Source organism: Schistocerca gregaria, chromosome 1 (assembly GCF_023897955.1).
Source record: "Schistocerca gregaria isolate iqSchGreg1 chromosome 1, iqSchGreg1.2, whole genome shotgun sequence".
NCBI lineage: Eukaryota > Metazoa > Arthropoda > Insecta > Orthoptera > Acrididae > Schistocerca > Schistocerca gregaria.
The window spans coordinates 833,856,566-833,875,997 of NC_064920.1; the positions used below are offsets into that span (position 1 = coordinate 833,856,566).

At 42.3% G+C, this 19,432-nt stretch overlaps 1 protein-coding gene across 1 annotated transcript in view; it reads right to left on the reverse strand.

The window, feature by feature from the left end:
* Positions 1-19,432, reverse strand: part of LOC126272189 (uncharacterized) — a 160,167-nt gene that overhangs the window by 107,826 nt on the left and 32,909 nt on the right. Inside the window, exon 2 of the mRNA XM_049974870.1 lies at positions 716-5,753. Within this exon, the coding sequence (XP_049830827.1) occupies positions 716-5,633 (4,918 nt within the window). The 5' untranslated portion in view covers positions 5,634-5,753. The remainder of the gene's footprint in view (positions 1-715; positions 5,754-19,432) is intronic.

A 19,432-nucleotide genomic window follows, 5' to 3' on the forward strand; every position in this document is an offset into this window, starting at 1 on the left:
TGAAAACAAAATTATTTTACTGTTACCTATTAAGTATAAAGATTCACCAAGACCACGCAGTTGAATCAGTCAAAATATTTAACTGTTCTTACATGCATAAAACTACACAGTGCAAGAAAATAAAAATAAAAAATATTTTCGGCAGACAGAATCATAAGGTGATGACACAACAAGCAACTGAATTTACTCATGAATATTACACATGCTGCATAGCAACACTAAATTTAAGTATTACACATTAATGGAAAATCCCAAACAAAGGATACAAAATTATATTAAAAAACAAGAACACTATATAGATGAAGCACTGGTCAGCAGCAATGCACATAAGAAATAAGTAATATTGTCCAGCTATCAAATTTGTGTCCTTATTCAGAGAACACACTATAGATTGTATATGTGCAGGCTGTATGTGGTGTGTTCAGAAAAGGTCTGCAGAAATTTGTACATCAGAGAGAGAGAGAGAGAGAGAGAAAGAGGGGCGGGGACAGGGGAGAGAGAGAGGCACACACTATACATGTGCATATGACTTCTTATGTGCTTCTCCACTGCTCAACACCCACTCAATGTGGTGCATTGCTGCTTTCCTTTATACAATACAAACTACCAGTCAAAAATAGTATGCTCAGTAACTTAAATCTTATTACAAACAAATAGAAGGTACGAATTCCATGCAGAATGACAACTTTGTAGCTGTATGAAATGTAATGCTTACCATATCTGTTTACAGCCTTCATTTTGATCTTGAATGGAGGTGAACACAGTACTTCACTTGATTTTTTCAAAGTTCTTTTCTCAGGTGTTTGTATTAGAGAAGCTCCTGTACGACCTGCTGTTCTTCGGTTTCTTTCTGACACCAGCCTTTCCAGAAGCCCTGGATCTGTAATACTTGTGAGTGGTATGGAAACACGAATAGGGCGATCACTTATCTGTTCCATTTCTGGGGAACCTGCTATAGTTTCTAAGCTATGAATTGTTTCTGCTGCACTTGTAGTATTACAATCTACACAGTTGTCAAGTGTCCTAGCTAAAGTGGACATGCATTTAGAATCTAAAGGCTTACAAGTTGCTTCAGAATTTAAGCTGTACTGAGGATACATGGACACCTGATTGTCAACAGGTTGGTTATTTGAAGTAACTTTTGAATGGTTTATTGTAATCCTATCTAATGCAGAAGTGCAACTGCAAGTGTCTTTTGTGGAAGTGCAACTGCAAGTGTCTTTGGTATTAAAATTGCTCAGAGGTGATTTAGGTACAGGTCTTTCATCAACTTGATTGGTAAAAAAACTTTTAGGGTGCTTCATTTCAGTCATAGATGACATTGGGCTACACCCAGAACCTACACACTCAAAAGTGTCTTCACTGATAGTACTGCTCAGAGGAGATGTATGCAACAGTCTACCATCAGGCTGATTATTTGAAGTACCTCCTGAACACCTAATTTCAGCTACTATTTTCACACTTTCATCACTATCACTGCCTGTTTCAGAATCTGTAAAGCAGCTTCCATATTCCTGGTCAGAAGAGCTCTCATATTTGATAATACGATTGCTATGACTCTCGTTAGTGGAAGATGTGTCATAATGCTGTTGGTATCTATCATCATGTTCAATTACAGGTTGAATGGTACTGCAAAAATCCCCCTGGAAATTGCACAGTCTGTATTCTGCATTCTGTTCATGTTGCATCACAGAAGATGTATTATTATTCATTTCATTTTCTGCATTTTGACTATCTTCAGTACTTTCAGTAGTAAGGTTATGTACCTCATCTTTGATAATGACAAAATTTTGAGATTCATTACCGGAAGAAATATTACAATTCTGTTGGAATCCATCTTCATGTGTAATTCCAAATTGTTTGTCACTTGCATGTGGTACATTTAGCTCTGGAAGTTCTTCTTGAATGCTGCACAATCTGTATTCAGTGTCTTTCTGCATGAGCATCACAGAACCCACTGTATCATTAATTGGAATTTCTGATGTACAGGAATCTTCAGAATTTTCGCTAAAGATATTACAAAGCTGATCTACAACTTCATCTACTACATGCTCACTTGCCATATGATCAAAAATTTCAGTGGTATTGGATGACAGTAAATTCAATTGTTCTGTTACTTGTTCCTCAATACAATCATTGTTGCCACCATATACAAAAACAGGAGGCCTAACTGAATCCTGTAATTCCATCATCGGGGGCTCTACCTGTTGACCAGTTACAGGCTCTGTACTGTTAAGTGACCTGTCCTCATTTCCTTCAGAGACTTCTTCAGCAGTTTCCCTAGGGCTCCTGCTAGAATTAACACCTTGGTTTAGTTCTTCACTGTCACTCATGGACAGATCAATATCATTAGTACTGCTATTTGAAGACTGAACGAGCAATGTCTCTACTTTCCCATTTGAGTTATTTCTGTCATTGTGTGTGTCAGAGCTACTACCAGCAGAGGATTTATCAGTCTGCCAACTTTGTACCACCAATTCATCTTTGCAAGCAAGAATGGAAGATGAGTTGGCAACAACTACTGTCCCTGTATTGATCGTCGCTGACATGTGACGCATCTGTTTCTTCTCCTCAGCACACATAAAACAAGAGCTGCAAGTTCCGTCAGGTCCAAAACCTTCTTCTTCATCCTTTACTGCCTCCTCCTTCACTGTTACACTGTTGCCAAAAGGTACATGGGTGTTTTCACAAGCAGCAGTTTCCTCCCTACATGTACAGTGATTAGAAGACGTATCAGTGTTCTGCAACCAGTTAGCATTCACCACTTCTGAGGTTTCCTTGCTGTCTCCTGCCACTGAAACTTTATCCTCCTCTTTAATGCAGACAAAACACTCTGTCTCTTCACAGGCATCCACAGTGGAATTCAGGTTGGCGTTTTCATTATGTCTGCTGCCTAATGCAGATTTCTTATTATGATCCAACATTTCAGTCACTACAGATGAAATTTCTTCTGGTTGTGCATCAGTGCCTTCACTGTGTGTGTTGTTGGTGGAATTAAGGTGCTCTCCCCTGTTATGAATTGTTTTGGGCATTACGACTGAAGAGTCATGATGATGCGATGTCATCCATTTGGTATGAGTGTTGTTCTTCTTATGACTTACAGTTTCATTCATGTTAGATGATATTTTCTCTGATGATTTATGATTGCTTCCACTGTGCCTGTTCTGAATGGAAGTAAGCTGCCCTCCTGTACAGCCATTTGGTTGGTGAATTACAACGTGATGGTCAGCTTCACCAGTAAGGGCTTTCATCTCTTTAGTCTGAATGTAGCTATTTTTATGCCCTATGGTTTCGTTTCTGTTAGACGAAATTTCCTCAAATGGTGCTTTGTGTATATTCTTGACTGAATTAGAATGCCCTTTTGTGTCGTCAAGAATTTGTGGAATGTTGACCGGTGAGTCAGTTTCGTGATTACAAGCTGTCATCTCTGTAGTTTGGTCACGGTGTGAGATGCCTTCAGCACAAGAGCTATGTTTGCACATTAAAGCAAGAAAGACACTATTCTCCCCAAGGTTCAAAGCTTCAGCTTTATCTTTACTCACCACAAGTTGTGCTTCATAGCTTGGCAAAGTGAGCTCTCCAGAATTGCTTATGTCAAAATCGAATTCATTGCTGAGGTCACCTTTGTCCTCCAAGCAAGCAGAAATGCCATTTTCTGATCCAAAAATTCCTGAGATTTTGTAAGGATACGGGTTTGACTTGTTAATTATTTCCATGAATTCTCTGCCAGTCTGGCATGGCACTTGGACACGCTGCGACTCAACAATGGTCTCAGTCTGTCTCTCATCAGTCACACACAATATAAACGTTACTTTCTGCAACTTGACTTTGTAAGTAGCGTCTAAGTTATGATTCAGGTGTTGAAAACCTTTCACAGTTTTTGGGCCATCACCTTCGGCAGTAGTACTTGGAATGTGTGAACATTCCCTGCCAGAAGAATGTGATAACTGGTTTTGTACTTTCTTTGTAGTTTTCAACACTATATCTTCAGTTTCTGACTCTCGTATTCTTGTGAGCTGTCCAGTTTCATTCACTGAACAGTTGGAGCCTAGAGCATCGTGGTGGTTTGGGGTCATCTCTTTAATTTTGAACATGTCCTTGTTTTTGTGGCACTTCCAAAGTAGCCTATGGCAAGAGGAGCACTTAATTTCTCCATTTTCATCTGTAATATTTGACAGCTTACTACTCTTTAAAATATGTAGATTACTCCAGTACTTTTTGTGATACCTTTTCTTAATTATTTTATTCTGACTTCTAGGATGTGTGCGGCCAGGAGGGTGGCACCTGTTGCAAAAAACTGAAAAAAATTCCTCTAGTGCAGTCAATGCATTTGAACACACAACCGTCTGGCTTCTCTTCAGTGGTACATTTGTTGACTTTACAACCCTTAGTTTTGACAAGTACCTTTTTGGAGGATGCTTGAATCTCCATTTTGAAACACTGCGGTGAGAAAATATGCTACTGGTATTATTTGAAGGTGATGTAAAATCTGGTTGGCAACTTGCTATATTTGAATATTGTTCCAAACACTGATTATCCAGTAACACTTTGTCAGGTCTAGCGCTTGTAATAAATTCTACACTTTGTTTGGTTGGTCTATCAAATGGCACTGGCCACACAGTTGGCAACTCTAATGGTGGTGCGAACTCCCACACTGTACTCCTCGGTACACTGAGCCTCTGACCTATGCATGATATCTCATTTTCTGCACTGCTAGCCTCTTTGGAACGGTACACATCTGAGTTTCCATCACCTGTGGCATCATTATACGATGTGAAATGAACTGTAGAATGGAAGCACTGTTGTTTACTAGGTAGTGCATCGGCACTTACACTGTTTTCATTGTCAGACTGAAGCACTTCCGCAGCTGAAATACTTGTGAAATGGGACAAAAAATTAGAATTGTGGTCTGAGAAAAAAGGTTTCTCTTGGTTTTCAGAGTTAATAAATTTGAATTTGTTTACAAAGCTGTTTTCAAGGATTTTGGAATCTGTCACCCAGCTACGAGGAGCACCAGAACTTTGTGCTGTACCTTCAGATACTGTCTGACTTTGCACGTCTGCATCAGGATTGGTACTAGAGCTCCTGCTTTCAAGTTCTCCCATGGAATGGGAGTCAAAGTTATCCAAGTATTGTGTACTGCTCTCAGAAGAGGATTGTGGACTTCGGGTCACAGATGTGTAGGCACTCGATTCATTGCCTGTAGAAGACCTACGAATATTTGTAGTCAACAGTTCAGTGTTGAAGCTCAAGTGCTCTTTAGCTTTCTCAGAATCTGGAACAGAATGAGAACGCCTCCCCTTACTCTGCACTAACTGACCAATGTCTGCCGCTGCCGCTAAGTGGTACTTGAAGACACCAGACCATGAAGGAGTCAAGAGTCTAGAGTCCTGCGAATGCTCCTCAGCAGGAGGTGGCAGTCGTGGCTGATTTTGAACAAGCTGTGCCGCTGTCATTGATGGAGGAAGAGGAGGGGCATCAAATTTGGGAGCCACAGGAGGTAGCTGTGGGTGCACAGTGGGCCCCAACAGCTTGGCACAAGCCGCAGACGCCCTGCTAGTGCCCCGGTGGGTGCCCAGTCCTGATGGACGATGGCAGCCGCGGCCTCTGCCTCGAGCCCGTCCTCGAGGCATCGACCACCAGAGGTCGTACTCACTGGGCAACCTACTCCTTGGCAAACACCTCGATCTTAAGGAGCACCGTCGACTGACTTCTTCTTCTTCTCGTGGTGTTTGAGATGGCTCCAGCTGCAGCTGTAAACACCCATTTCTCACATATGAAATGTAAAGACAGAGCTGCCATCTACCCGCAGACACGGGTCTCTGGCCTTTGGGGTTAAATACAGCTAAGTCACATCACTATGACCACCTCCTACATCATACCAACTTACTTCTATGTATAGCCCACGAAAATATTCACGTTGTGAGTTGGTAATGTGGCATCTGGAGAAGAGCTTATTGCACACACTTATATATGGCTAACAAGTTCAATAAAACTGCACTGTATAGAGACATACACTTATCAGACAAAATATTAGTCACCTACTTAAAGGAGCACACTGGGTGCTTTGGAACACTGTATATGGTGTAAAATTTGTGTGATGTGGTTAAGTGGACCCCTAACGAGACTGATATACAAATCATGATAGTGAAACAGGCCCATATTAACTATTTCCAAACAAACACTGCCAAGGTAACTGCTCGGAATGGACATTTCGAGTTTGATATCTTGCAAAATGCCACTGCTCACAGCAGCAAATATAGCTGCACTTGAAATTCATAGATCAACATCTCACCAATTTGGTAGCTCTCTGGAAACTAATCATCATATGGCATACCTGAAGAAACTTTAAGACTTTCTTTCTTGCTGAAGTCTACATCTACGTGACTATTCTGCAATTCAGAATTAAGCGCCTGCCAGATCAGTACAACGGCTACAGGCAGTGTTACACAGTATATTGGTATGAGGTCTCCTGGGAGTGACACATTTTTTGCCTGTTGTGCTTAGTTACTGCCTTCTGGGCCATATACGACACTACAGGCTAGCACTAAAAAACTGTGCCGTGGATATTACGTCGTACTACAAGCACAGTGTAGAGCAGAGTAATAGGCAGTATCCTTACATATGCCCTCAGCACCTTTAGCACAAAATGACAAGTAACACTGCACATACAGCCGAGGCCGATGACACAGTACCTAGCACCTATGCGTAGTTCAAAACTGGCATTGTAAAATGTGGTACAGTGGAAACTGAATAGAAAGTTTTGTTGTAGAGTGGTGAATCTGAAAATAATGATTCTAGTCTTTCTCCACAACGATGCCATTTCATCATGGCAAAGTGAGTGGAATAATTTTGAGCAGCTAAAAAAGTTATTCAGAGAAAATCAGTTGGGCCTTTCCAACAGATGTGAAGGTCAGTGGCATAATGGGGAAACGGGGGGAAGGAGAGAGGAGCAACAAGGAGGGCCTATGACACTAAGGACGCCACTTGGTGAGGGTCACTAAATAATCTTCAAGACAAACTAGATTTATTACTAGAATAAATTCTATATACTGTATTACTGTATATGTTTCTGGAGAGGGGTGTCCATAAAGGGTAGTGGTACCAATAGTGTTGTGCCCCACACGCCGATATGGGACGGGGACACAATAGTGCCGTGCCCTAGGTTCCAGTTTATGTTCGCTTTCTGAGTCACTACTACTCCACTAGGCCTCATTCTCCTCATCCAGTGATCTCTCCACTCACTACAGCACAAGTTAAATGGTGATCTGAAACTGCGCAAATAAAACGTAATGATTATTCAATATCTGCTCGAAGATGGTCCTGATGAATGGAAAGTGTTTTGGCTTTCGATGACGTGTTTTTGATAACTGACAGGAAACATTTCCATTAGAATGATAATGTACACAGGCGAAACCATTGACTTTTTTATCACCATAAAATTCAAAATAGTTACACGAAAGACCTCCCCATTAAGTCAAGTATCCGTTCGGATATGGTGAGTAGTAAGTATAAGACACTACAAGTTGCAATAACACTGATGTTGATGTGCTATTTTTTCATGTTCTTATTGATGTGTTTTCCTAAAAATCCAGAATGTGGAAGATCTTGAATCAGTGTCCAAAGATATAACATTTCAACAACATAACAACCACAAACCAAGTGGTAAGACCTGGGAAGAATAGTTTATAGGAACATTATGTACCAACATTTAGTCAAGCCTTTCAACGCTGATCCTTGACACCCAGGTTACCAAGATTTATTTTACTGTGCTGCCTCCAGCGGAGTTACTTGAAACCCAAAGTCTAGACTTGCAAGTCTTCTAGAGTAGACAAATGGGAACTCATTATCACAAAGATATTGCAGCTCAAGTAAGAAGAAATGTTGATGCTTATATTGAAGGGTTTTGAGAAGGTACTCCAAACATTTATACATCAAGAATGACATCAAGGTTTCAACTAAATAAGTAAGTTAACTACTATAAACTTGAAATTGACATTTATGCTACATTATTCTGATTTAAAAGGATATTTTTGCATTTATTTTACTTTGTATCACCCCATATTTTCACCAATTTGAAAGCAAGGAAGATAACCTTAACATTCGATGACGGCAAGATCACTAGAGAAGATCGCAAGCTTGGGTTGGAAGATTAAGTAATGAATTTGGCAGTGCCCTTTCAAAAGTATCTTCCTGGAATTTGCCTTTATCAATTGTGGAAAAAACCAGGAGGGGATCTGAAACCCCATCATCTTAGTGCAGCCATTACAGCACCTTGTTTAGACCCTGCAATTTGAAGAGGTGCATATGCTCTTATGGCAAAAGCACATTACTGAGCAGAGAAGTGGAAATCAGTGTGGATGCCCACAAAACACAATACACCACTAGGGGTGCAAATGTCCTACACAGATGCATTTTGGTATAATCTTTCTCTCCGTCTCTCAGCGTATAGTGGATCAGGTCACGGTTTGAATGAGCCACAGTTTTGTAAGATATATTCCTAGAACAAAAGTTCAGTAAAGTTTGCAGAATGAGGGACCCCGATGCAAAAGAACAGTCACTGCATCCGTGATAAGTACTATCGGAACTAAAACCATATTAAAGGCAAACTGGTTATCTGTAATACATACTTGTAAATCATCGAGAAATGTTACTTCCTAGGACGACTGGGATGTAGTCAATAAAGCACAGTAAGGATAATTCAAGAGCTATATGAAGGGGATGTCTTGACCCCAATTTCAAAAGTAATTGTTAATTGCTGAATGTGAAGCGTACTGGCTTAAGTCCACTGATGCTTTACAAGCACAGGCAGATGTCAATCAAGAGGTGTAAATCATACTGGATAATGGCTTCATGGACTGTACTTGAGGGGCTGAGTGTCAGGTGAAAAAGTAAAGGATCATATCTCTCCAACAACTGCAATGAGCGCACAATCTGCTGGCCATTGCGTAACACTCTACAAAAACCCAAGTGGAATTCTCTAAAGCCATCAATACTACTGAAGGATTATGAATACATCATCGTGAACCGTATAGATCTATAAATGATGACTGCATTTCCCTAAACATATACACAATCTTTCACGAAAACAACGTAGTACGTATAAGTGCCTGACATTTCTGACAATGTTTTGAGGACTGTAATTATGGTTTCATGAATTTATCTGGTCCCCTGCCGACCCTGATTGGTCATGACTGTGCATGCAGATTCATCTGCACCCTGCATCTTGCACGGAACACCTATAATAAAGTACTGTCTGAAAAAAGCTGTATAAATATTTAGACAGAGCTTGATAAAGAGTTCAAAGTGGAACAAGATTGGCAACTTGCTTTAGGTGTTGATTAATTTAAAATTGTGTACTTCATGAGGAGGGAAAAAGTGTAATTCTCCGACTATACTATATCAACTAGTCACAGCTGGAACTGGTCAACATGTACTAATACCCGGGTGTAACAATTTGTATTTATATGATCACATTGGCTCAGTTGCTCATAAAGCAGATGGCAGACATCAGTTCACTGGTAGAATAGTAGGGAAATGCAATCAGTCTACAAAGGAGATCCCCTACAAAACACTTGTGCAATCCACCCAAGAATATTGCTCGTATCAAACAGCACTAACAAGGGATATTGAACGTACATAAGGAAGTGCAGCACGAATGGTCACAGATTTGTTTGACCCATGTGAGGCTGACACAGAAATGTTGAAAAAACTGAACTGGCAGGTGTCTGGAGACAGGCCCAAGCTATCCCAAAAAAGTCTACTTACGAAGTTTCAAGCACCAGCTTTAAATGATATTTCTAGGAATATACTACTGCCACCTCTGTATCACTTCCAAAGGGATAAATCACTCTTCCTGTGAGCCATATATGAATGTAATGAAAAGAAGCCCGTATTAACTGTTACACTCCTTCTACCACATCCATCACGTTGATTTGTTGAGCAGACATGTACATGTTCCCGATTTCGCTCTACACTAATTGGTGGCCATAATAATGTGACTCCACTGTACACTGAGGTGACAAAAGTCATGGTGTACTCAGATGATTAATGCGAAAGGGTTTCTGACATGATTATGGTGCCATGATGGTACGTAACAGACTTTTGAATGCAGAATGATACCTGGAGCTCATTTATAGGGCTTTCCATTTCGGAAATCGTTATGGAATCCAATATTCCGATCTTCACAGTGTCAAGAGCATGCTGAGAAACCAAATTTCAGGCATTTCAGGCATTACCTCTCACCCCGGACAATGCAGTGGCCGATGGCCTTCATTTCATGACCAAGAGCAGCAGCGTTTGCATAGTTGTCAGTGCTAACAGAAATCAATGTGGAAGATACGACAAATGTATAAGTTAGGACAGTGGCAAAATGTGGCGTTAATGGGCGATGGCAGCAGACGACCGACAGCGAGTGCCTTTGCTAACAGCATGACATTACCTGCAGCACCTCTCGTAGGCTCGCGATCAAATCGGTTGGACCCTAGAAGACTGGAACAAGTATGGCCTGGTCAGATGAGGCCCAATTTCAGTTGCTAACAGCTGACGGCAGAGTTCCGTTGCGGCGCAGAGCCCACGAAGCCATGGACCCAAGTTGTCAAGAAGGCACTGTGCAAGTTTGCAGTTGCTCCATAATGGTGTGGGCTGTGTTAATGGTTCTCTGGTCCAATTGAACCTATCATTAGTTATGTTCGGTTTCTTGGAGATCATCTGCAGCCGTTCATGGGCTTCATGTTCCCACACAATGACGGAATTTTTATGGATGACAATGCGCAATATCATCAGGTCACAATCCGTCAGGACTGGTCTGAAGTATGTTCTGGACAATTTGACTGAATGATCTGGCCACCCACATCACCTGACATCAGGCCCATCGAACATTTATGGGACATAATCGAGAGGTAAGGTCGTACGTAAAATCCTGCACAGGAAACAGTTTCGAAATTATGGGCTGCTATAGAGGCAGGATGGCTCAATATTTCTGGAGGGAACTTCTAACGACTTTTCTGTCCATGCCACGTCGAGCTGCTGCATTAAGCCGGCAAAAAAAAGTCCGACACAATATTTAGAGGTATCCCATGACTTTTGTCACCTCAGTGTATAGGGACATATTGGTAACTTCAAACAAGAATGACGGTTTGAGAGAAGAGGACAGCAAATGGTTCACAAGCAGGAAAGATGCGCACGATGCATGGGGATCTGTTTACTTAAATACACTAGTACTCATTCTTGTTGCTTTGCAGTAGTCAGGTTAGTGAATGTTTACAGTAAGTACGAAGATCATGTCAACTGCCTGAGGACGCCAGCAGAGATGAGGGGTCATACTAATCAACATAACCATAAGATAAGCATAGCCCAGGCATCGTTTGTGTATCTGTAAGTACCTAGTAGAAACGCAGGCGGCCAAGTTTCCATTTCCAGCCCTCCCTGTATGTTGATAGTGACACATTGCCACGCCATCTTCAACTTCATAATGTTCGTATGTGAAAACAATTCCAAAATACATTAGATGGATCTTAGCACAAGCATATCTCCACAGAATTTATTAAAAGTAAAACTCCTAGACGTCCAAATATTCCTTGCTGTGTGTAAGAAATGGAAAAATGTTCAAAGATTTATTTTATTTGACTTCATGTATTTAAATTTTTTGTGCTTCGCGCAGAAAAAAATACACTTCAAACCTGTGGTGTACATTTTTGTTAGTACATTGCAAAACCAAAATACCTAGTTGCCTGAATAGTTGTTACACATACTGCAAAGAAACTAAACAGTGTTTGTCATAGCATTTTTTAAAGAGTCAAACTAATTATGTAGAAAACAGTGTCAAGCATCTGATTGCTTTTCAAAGGAGTTAATGTTTAAAAATCTGTTGTTATTTATGTGGGGGGGGGGGTTTGTTAAGAATAGGCAGAAGTTGAAAATACCCATCAATCAATCTCTTTATTCATCCGTTAACGATATACATTGTATGGATGTAGTCAATTACAATACAGTTTCTTATCTTTAATTTGTTTCTAAAACTTGGATAATAAATACAAATATTTTTATCAGTGTATATAAATAATATTACTTTTCAATATTTAGATATTCTTTAATGCTATAAAAAGTGTGTGTTAGTAAAATTTGTTTAAGATCTACTTTGAATTTATGAAATTCTTTAATTTTCTTTATTGTAGAAGGCAATGCACTTAAAAGTATTTTGAGCTGGTAGTTTACACTTTTTTGGTACAGTGCTCCTTTGTGGGTGTCTCCGCGAAAATCTTCCCTGTTCCTTGTTTCATGGTTTTCAACCTGATTATTTAATGTTGAAAATTCCTGATGAGTTTTCAGAAAGCATACACATTCATAGATGTATAAGTTAGGAAGTCATTATTTTAAATTCTTTAAATATTTCCTTGCATGACACTCTGCGAGGAATCCCTTTCATTATTCTAATAGCCCTTTTATGAAGTTTGAAAGCTTGTTTTGCCGTACCTGTATTTCCCCACAATATCACACCATATCTAAGCAAACTGTTCATGTAAGCATAATAGGCAAACAGCAATGATTCGGTGTTGCAACATTACCGATGCATTCTTAGCACATAGCAGCATTTACTTAATTTTTTACTCAAAACTTTTAGATGCTTTTCCCATCTCAAGTGATCATCCACCCATATACTGAGGAATTTTGTGTATGGAGCTTGTGCAATAACATAGTTCCCTAACTCAGCCTTTACTCTTCTTCTAGCTTTACTTTTAATATTACTGAAATTCAACAATACTGTTTTATCCTTATTTATGATCAAAGCATTATCACTAAACCATTTTCCATTCTCATTTATTGTCATAGAGACACACTGTTGTAGGTCATCCTCAGTGTATCATTTTATAAAAATGCTAGTGTCGTCAGCGAAGATCACCATTCCTGCAACTGTCAGATGGTTTGGCAAATCATTTATGTACACCAAGAACAACAGAGGGCCCAACACGGAACCCTGGGGCATACCATAGCTAGTTTTTTTGCAATCTGAAAGATACTCTTTGCCTTCATGACATATTTGTACTTTCTGTTGTCTATCAGAGAGATAAGACATGAACCATTTGAAAGCAAGTCCCCAGACCCAATAACATTCTAGTTTCATAAGCAATAAGTCATGGCTGATTAAATCAAATGCTTTAGATAAATCTAAGGATATTCCACAGCTTAATTGGTTCTTGTCCAAGGCATTTAGAACCATTTTCATGAATTGGTAGACTGCCGTTTCTGTGGATCTGTCCTTTCTAAACCCATTTAGAGCATTAGTCAGTATTTTATTTTTATTCATCCAGTTTTAAGGTTCATTTTATTTTTCAGTAGTTAAAACACAACCGGTTTCAGGCTCTTACATGTTCATCATGCTGCTGTGACTCCAAGTAGAAGACGCGGTGTTTCATCAGCAAGCACGGAGTGCAGGGCTCTGCGGTGCTCGGAGTCACAGCACAAAGTTATATCTGATGATGTAAGAGCCCGAAACCAGTCATGTTTTAAATACTGAAAAATAAAAAGAACCTTACAACTGAAACGTTATTTTCAACCTCTGTTACAATGCTCAGTTGCGGATGCTTCTCAGGCAGGATTATTTGAGTTGAGAAAAAGGTTGAAATTATGTTTAATGTTTGTTGCAGTGCACTAAATGCTCTCATTATCGAACACTGAATGAGTAAAGTCTGGGTAATTTGTGCTGCGTTTTAAGCAAAAACTGGTTCTTCGCGCAACTCACTGTTTATGACGGCATATCTACTGAACTTGTAAGTGTGACATCATTTTGCAGGTACATTCAGTTGTTTATGCAGATAGAGTCTGCAAATTGTGTTTCGAATAGAATTAGTGCTCAGTAAGTAATCAATTAAAATGTCATGCACGATTCTGAAATTTTGAACACTGGAAGTGTAGAAAGCGAAAAACTCTTTTCCTTTCATCATTTTATGGTGGGTTCCTACGAGAAAATTTTTTGGGGATGTCCGAGATTATATGTAAAGCATTCTCACTCTCAAATAACGCAAATGGACTAATATAGTCTAACTAGTTTGCTCGCAGTGAGTCGTGCGTAAAAGACAACAACGAATTTGTGAAATTTGCATTTCTTAAATCTTTTTACGTGGCAATACACGTTACTGAAATTGCACTGATAATGCTAAGAGAGTGTTAAAAGATGCTTCCAGATTCCAGACCTTACTTCCGCATCAGAATATGTTTAAAATGTGTGTCGTTGATGTTAAGTCATTAACAAATAACGGATATTGATGTTTTTTGCATAAAGTAATAAAGTAACCCTCTCCCCCTCCCCCTTCATAATGTGCGCTGGTATTGCTAGGAGTAGCCTAGATTACGAAAGGATTTTTAATTCTTAAATTAGGTCAATAATTATCTGAAATATTGAAAATTAGATTTTTGTTGCCCCTGAGAGCTGTTAGGAAGGCATCCAGCAGTGCGAATCGTGCCCCGGGTTAGGCATTTCGTAATATACCAGTCAACCAGCGGTTCTTAAAGAATCGAACTACCACGATTAAAACAGCTTTAGATTGGTTGATTGGTTGGTTTGGGATATAAAGGGACCATACTACAGGGTCATCAGTCTCTTATCCTGACGCAAACAAGGTTCAAGGTAAAACAACACCCAAATTTAATTTGTGGAGTTAAAAAGGGGGAAAAGGAATGGGGAAGTACAGCGAAAGGGGAAACGAAAGAAATTAACGAAAAAGGGGAAAACGGAAACCACAAAAGTAGCGGAAAATATTAAAACCATAGAGCAGGTGGTCTGAGCTGGCAGATCGCAAGAATAACAGAAAATGAACCCGTCTCTCTGAGACACACGCAAGTGCACGACACAAGTTTTGGCAGCCGAAAACTGAAAGCCATGAGTGAGGACCCACCACTGTGCCTTCTATATAGCTCCCCGCAGCCAGCGTTCAGCTACAACAATAGAAGACGAGTGAAGGAAATACAAAAATCGTCAGCATATAGGAGGGGAGAGACTGCCGATCCTATTGCTAATGTGAGACCACTGAAGGGAATTAAAAAGAGTGGGGCACTCAGGACAGAACCCTGTGGGACTCCATTCTCTTGTGTATAGGCTGCACTGTGGGATGCACCAACGCGAACTCTGAAAGTGCAGAGCGACAAAAAGTTCTGTATAAAGATCGGGAGCAGGCCCTGGAGACCCCACTCATACAGGGTAGCGACTATGTGGCGTTGTCAAGGAGTGTCGAAAAAGACGGCAATAAGGTGTTGTCGTCAGGAAAAGGTCAATCGAATGGCAGATTCCAGGTGCACCAAGTTGTCGATGGTGGAGCGTCCTTGGCGAAAACCGCCCAGAAGACTCAAGAAGCCAACACAACCACTGGCTCGCCACATGTTCAAGTAGCTTGCACAGCACGTTAGTTAGGCTATCAACATTTAGCTATCAACATTTAGTGGGTACTCAGCAGTCTCTAGCACTGAGACGATGATACTTTCCCGCCACTGTGATGGGAATTCGCCATCGCTCCAGATGCGGTTGAAGGTGGCAAGGAGGTGGCGCTGGGAATCCGCTGACAAAAGTTTCAGCATTTGAGAATGGATGCAGTATGGGCCACGGGATGTGTCAGGACACTCGGAAAGAGCACTGAGAATGTCCCACGCACTGAATGGAGCATTATATGGTTCAGGGTGGCATGGAGCAAAAGAGAGGTGTTGTCATTCTACCCTCTGTTTGAGAAGACGAAAGGTGAGGTGATAATTACCAGACTCAGAGATGTGAGCATAATGCGCAGCAAGACACTCCGCGTTTACGTCTGGATCAGCAGATACAGCTCCATTTGTGGAAATTCCAGGGACACCTACAGAGGTCTGATAGCCGTAAAGTCGGTCGAGCTTTGTCCAAAACTGGGAATGGGAGGATCGTCTTCCAATGGTGGAGACATAGCATTCCCAACACTCCCGCCTCCTTTGTCTGATGAGTAGGCGAACCTGTCATGGAGCTCTTTGGAGGCAATTAAATTCTACAGGGACGGGTGGCGCTTATGATGTTGGAGAGCCCACCTAAGATGCCTAATGGCCACAGCGATTTCTGGCGACCAACAAGGCACTGACTTCCGCCAGTAGCAATTGGAGGAACAAGGGATTGCAGATTCGTCTGTGGCAATGATTGTATTAGTGATGGTGTGAATCACCTCATCGATGGTGGCATGCAACGGAGATTCAACGGTGGTAGCGGATGTGAAAGTGTCACAGTCAGCCTTGGGAAGAGTCCACCTAGGCAGGGTGAGATGAGGGACACTGTGGCAGGGACATTGGAAATTGTTCACTACCACATTAAGTCGTCATGTGCTCTCCAGTGGACAGATGGGAGAAGGCCAGGACTGAAAACAGAGAGATCAATGACCGAATATGTGCCATGTACCACACTGAAATGTGTGGGGGCGCCTGTATTTAGGAGGCAAAGGTCGAGTTGAGTTAGCAGGTCCTCAACACCTTTGTCACAGCCAGTGACCTTAGTTTCTCCCCACAAAGGGTTATGGGCATTAAAATCATCCAGAAGGAGACAATGTTGGGGGGGGGGGGGGCAGGGGGTTGCGAAATAGATGCAGCCAGTACATGGGGCGGTGTGTCACCATCTGGAGATCTGGAGGGAGGTAGATATTACATATGGTAATTTTCTACGTTGTCCTCACCCTGACAGCCATAATTTGTAAAGGTATTTGAAGGGGCACAGGTTTGCTACAGACAGAGGTAACAACAAAATGCAAACTCCACCTGACAGAGCCGATCGATGTGGCCGAGCGGTTCTAGGGGCTTCAGTACGGAATCACGCAACTGCTACGGTCGCAGGTTCGAATCCTGCCTCGGGCATGGATGTGTGTGATGTCCTTAGGTTAGTTAGGTTTAAGTAGTTCTAAGTCTAGGGGACTGATGACCTCAGATGTTAAGTCCCATAGTGCTCAGAGCCATTTGAACCACCTGACAGTCTGTCACAAGCAGGACGGTTTTTGTAGTACCCCCGATAGCCATGAAGTGCGGCGGTCAAACCACACTTCTTGAAGGACAATGCAAAAAGCAGGTGTAACACTTAAAAGTTGACATAACTCAGACAGGTGGGAGAAAAAAAACTGCTGCAGTTCCAGTGGAGGACGACGCTTTCTGGTATTAGGGACCAAGGAGGCAGGTTATGTTGTAGCATTACCTGCCGCCACCGGTTGAGTATTTGTATCCATCGTCATTGTCGATGAGGTGTCGATGAGAGCCAGGTCCTGGGTGGATGCTAAAATCTCCACCTCATGCTCAGATGCAGAACTGGTAGAGAGTGGTGGCGTCAGGGCCACTGGAGTGTCCTGTTTCTTAGTAGACTTCTTCATTTGCTTGCTCTCTTGGTTTTCTGTAGGGGCTTACTGGGAGGGCATCTCCGAAGTACCTTCAGGAATGGTGGAAAATCGTGAAGCCCTTTGGCCAGCAGCTGATGGCTCCTTCAGCCACTGGTGATTGTCCACGGTGGCATTAATAGAGACCTTTGGAGGGAGGGTCCCAAGGGACCCCTTCCATCCTGGAGCAACCAGAGGAGGCTTGGAGGAGGAGACCAATGTTCCGAGCTTTTGGAGGGGGGGGGGGGGGGGTGAAGGTATTGCTCCCGAAGTAGGTGCTTTGGGAGCAACAGGCGATATGCCCCCTACCACCAAGGGGTCGGAAGTATTCGGGTGGCCCATAGAGCCCACTGTACGTGGCAGGGAGTGTGGAACTACTGGCACATGAGAGGGTGATGTCGACATTGCTGCAGCATATGTGGATGTCAACCAAATGGGGTGCAATCATTCAAATTTATGTTTAGCCTCTTGGTAAGTCAGCTGGTACAGGATCTTGTACTCCATAATTTTCCGCTCCTTTTGGAGTACAGTGCAGTCTGGTGAGTTGTGCTCTCCACAGATGACACAAGTGGGAGGTGGCGCAAGTGGAGTATTTGGATGCAGTCTACGTCTGCAGTCTCTACATGTGGCGCTGGATTTGCAGCGAGAAGATATGTGGCCGAATTTCCAGCACTTACAGCACTGCATAAGGGAGGGGCGTAAGGGTCGACGTCACAGCGGGAAACCATCACCTTGACCTTTTCAGGCAGTGACTCACCCTCAAAGGCCAAGATGAAGGCACCCGTAACAACCCTATTGTCTCTGGATCGCTGTTCTAAATTGGCGCGGAGATCGTCGGCATACTGCAAGAGGAGGTCACGATGAAAAATAATCCCCTGGACCATGTTGAGGCTTTTATGGGGAGTGACAGTAACGGGAATACCACCCAGTTGGTCACAGGCATGTAACGCACGGAACCGGGCGGGGGATGCTGTCTGTACAGGGGCTGCTCCACTTTTCATTTATGACAGCGCAGGCACTTCCCCCAATTTATACTCGAGATACTCAACAACAATTGAGGTTTCATAGCAAGGAAGTAGTCCCCATCCGTTCTGTTGCAGACTAATACCTTGGTGAATAAGGTTCTGTGTTGTCCATGGATCTACGTTCGTGCAATGAAGTGACTAGGAAGGAGAATGATTTGGGGTCATACCTCTCAGCATTAAAGTCAACTTTTCCTTTTTTTGAGAGACTGCTGGGGCCATTCTGTCCCCTTGCCCGCTTCATTGCGGGTCATCTGCCCTGTGCCACCCACTCCGATCAGGGGCTGTCCCCATTGGCGCCACCTAGCTACAGCAAACGACATCAGGCATGATGGCTGTTACTGGGAGTCCCGATGCCCCAAGAAGATGGGCATCTACTCCTTGGAATACGTGGGGAGTTCACAGCTCAGGCATCCCTGAGTTGTCAGGTGGCTACCACCAAGTGGGTGAATGACAGCCCTACCACAACGGACTGGCTACTGTGCTGGAAGTCGGGTGATAAGAAATCCAATATTATCATGGGGACGCAAGAGGACGGGAGACAATGGAAGAAGATGACGTACCCCAGAAGGCGCCCTCCGCCCAAATAGTTGAATTGCTGGTGGAGATGCAAAGCCACGACAAGAAGAGGTGCCCATCTTGAGATGCATGGCATATGTCAATGCGGTATTCAAATTGTTCCCACACTGCAGCGAGCATGTCTTGAGTTGTAGCTTCCACAGCTACAGCTATGTCTCAGTTCATTTATTGTTGTTGGTAACGGAGGCACATAAACGAAGTCTTTTATAAATCCCCACAAGAAATAATCACATCAGTCATGTCCAGTGACCTTAGGGGCCAGTAATGTAAGACTGAATCATTTGGACCAGTGCGAGCGATCCATCGTTCAGTAACCTTTGATTCAAAAACTCTCGCACTTCCAGATGCTTGTGCTACCTAGCGGGAACCATGTAAAACTTAAGAGTTTGTTCTTTCCAACAGTATGTTGTACGCGCACGTACACTATCCGGACATCCCCAAAAACATATGATTTTCATATTAGGTTCATTGTGG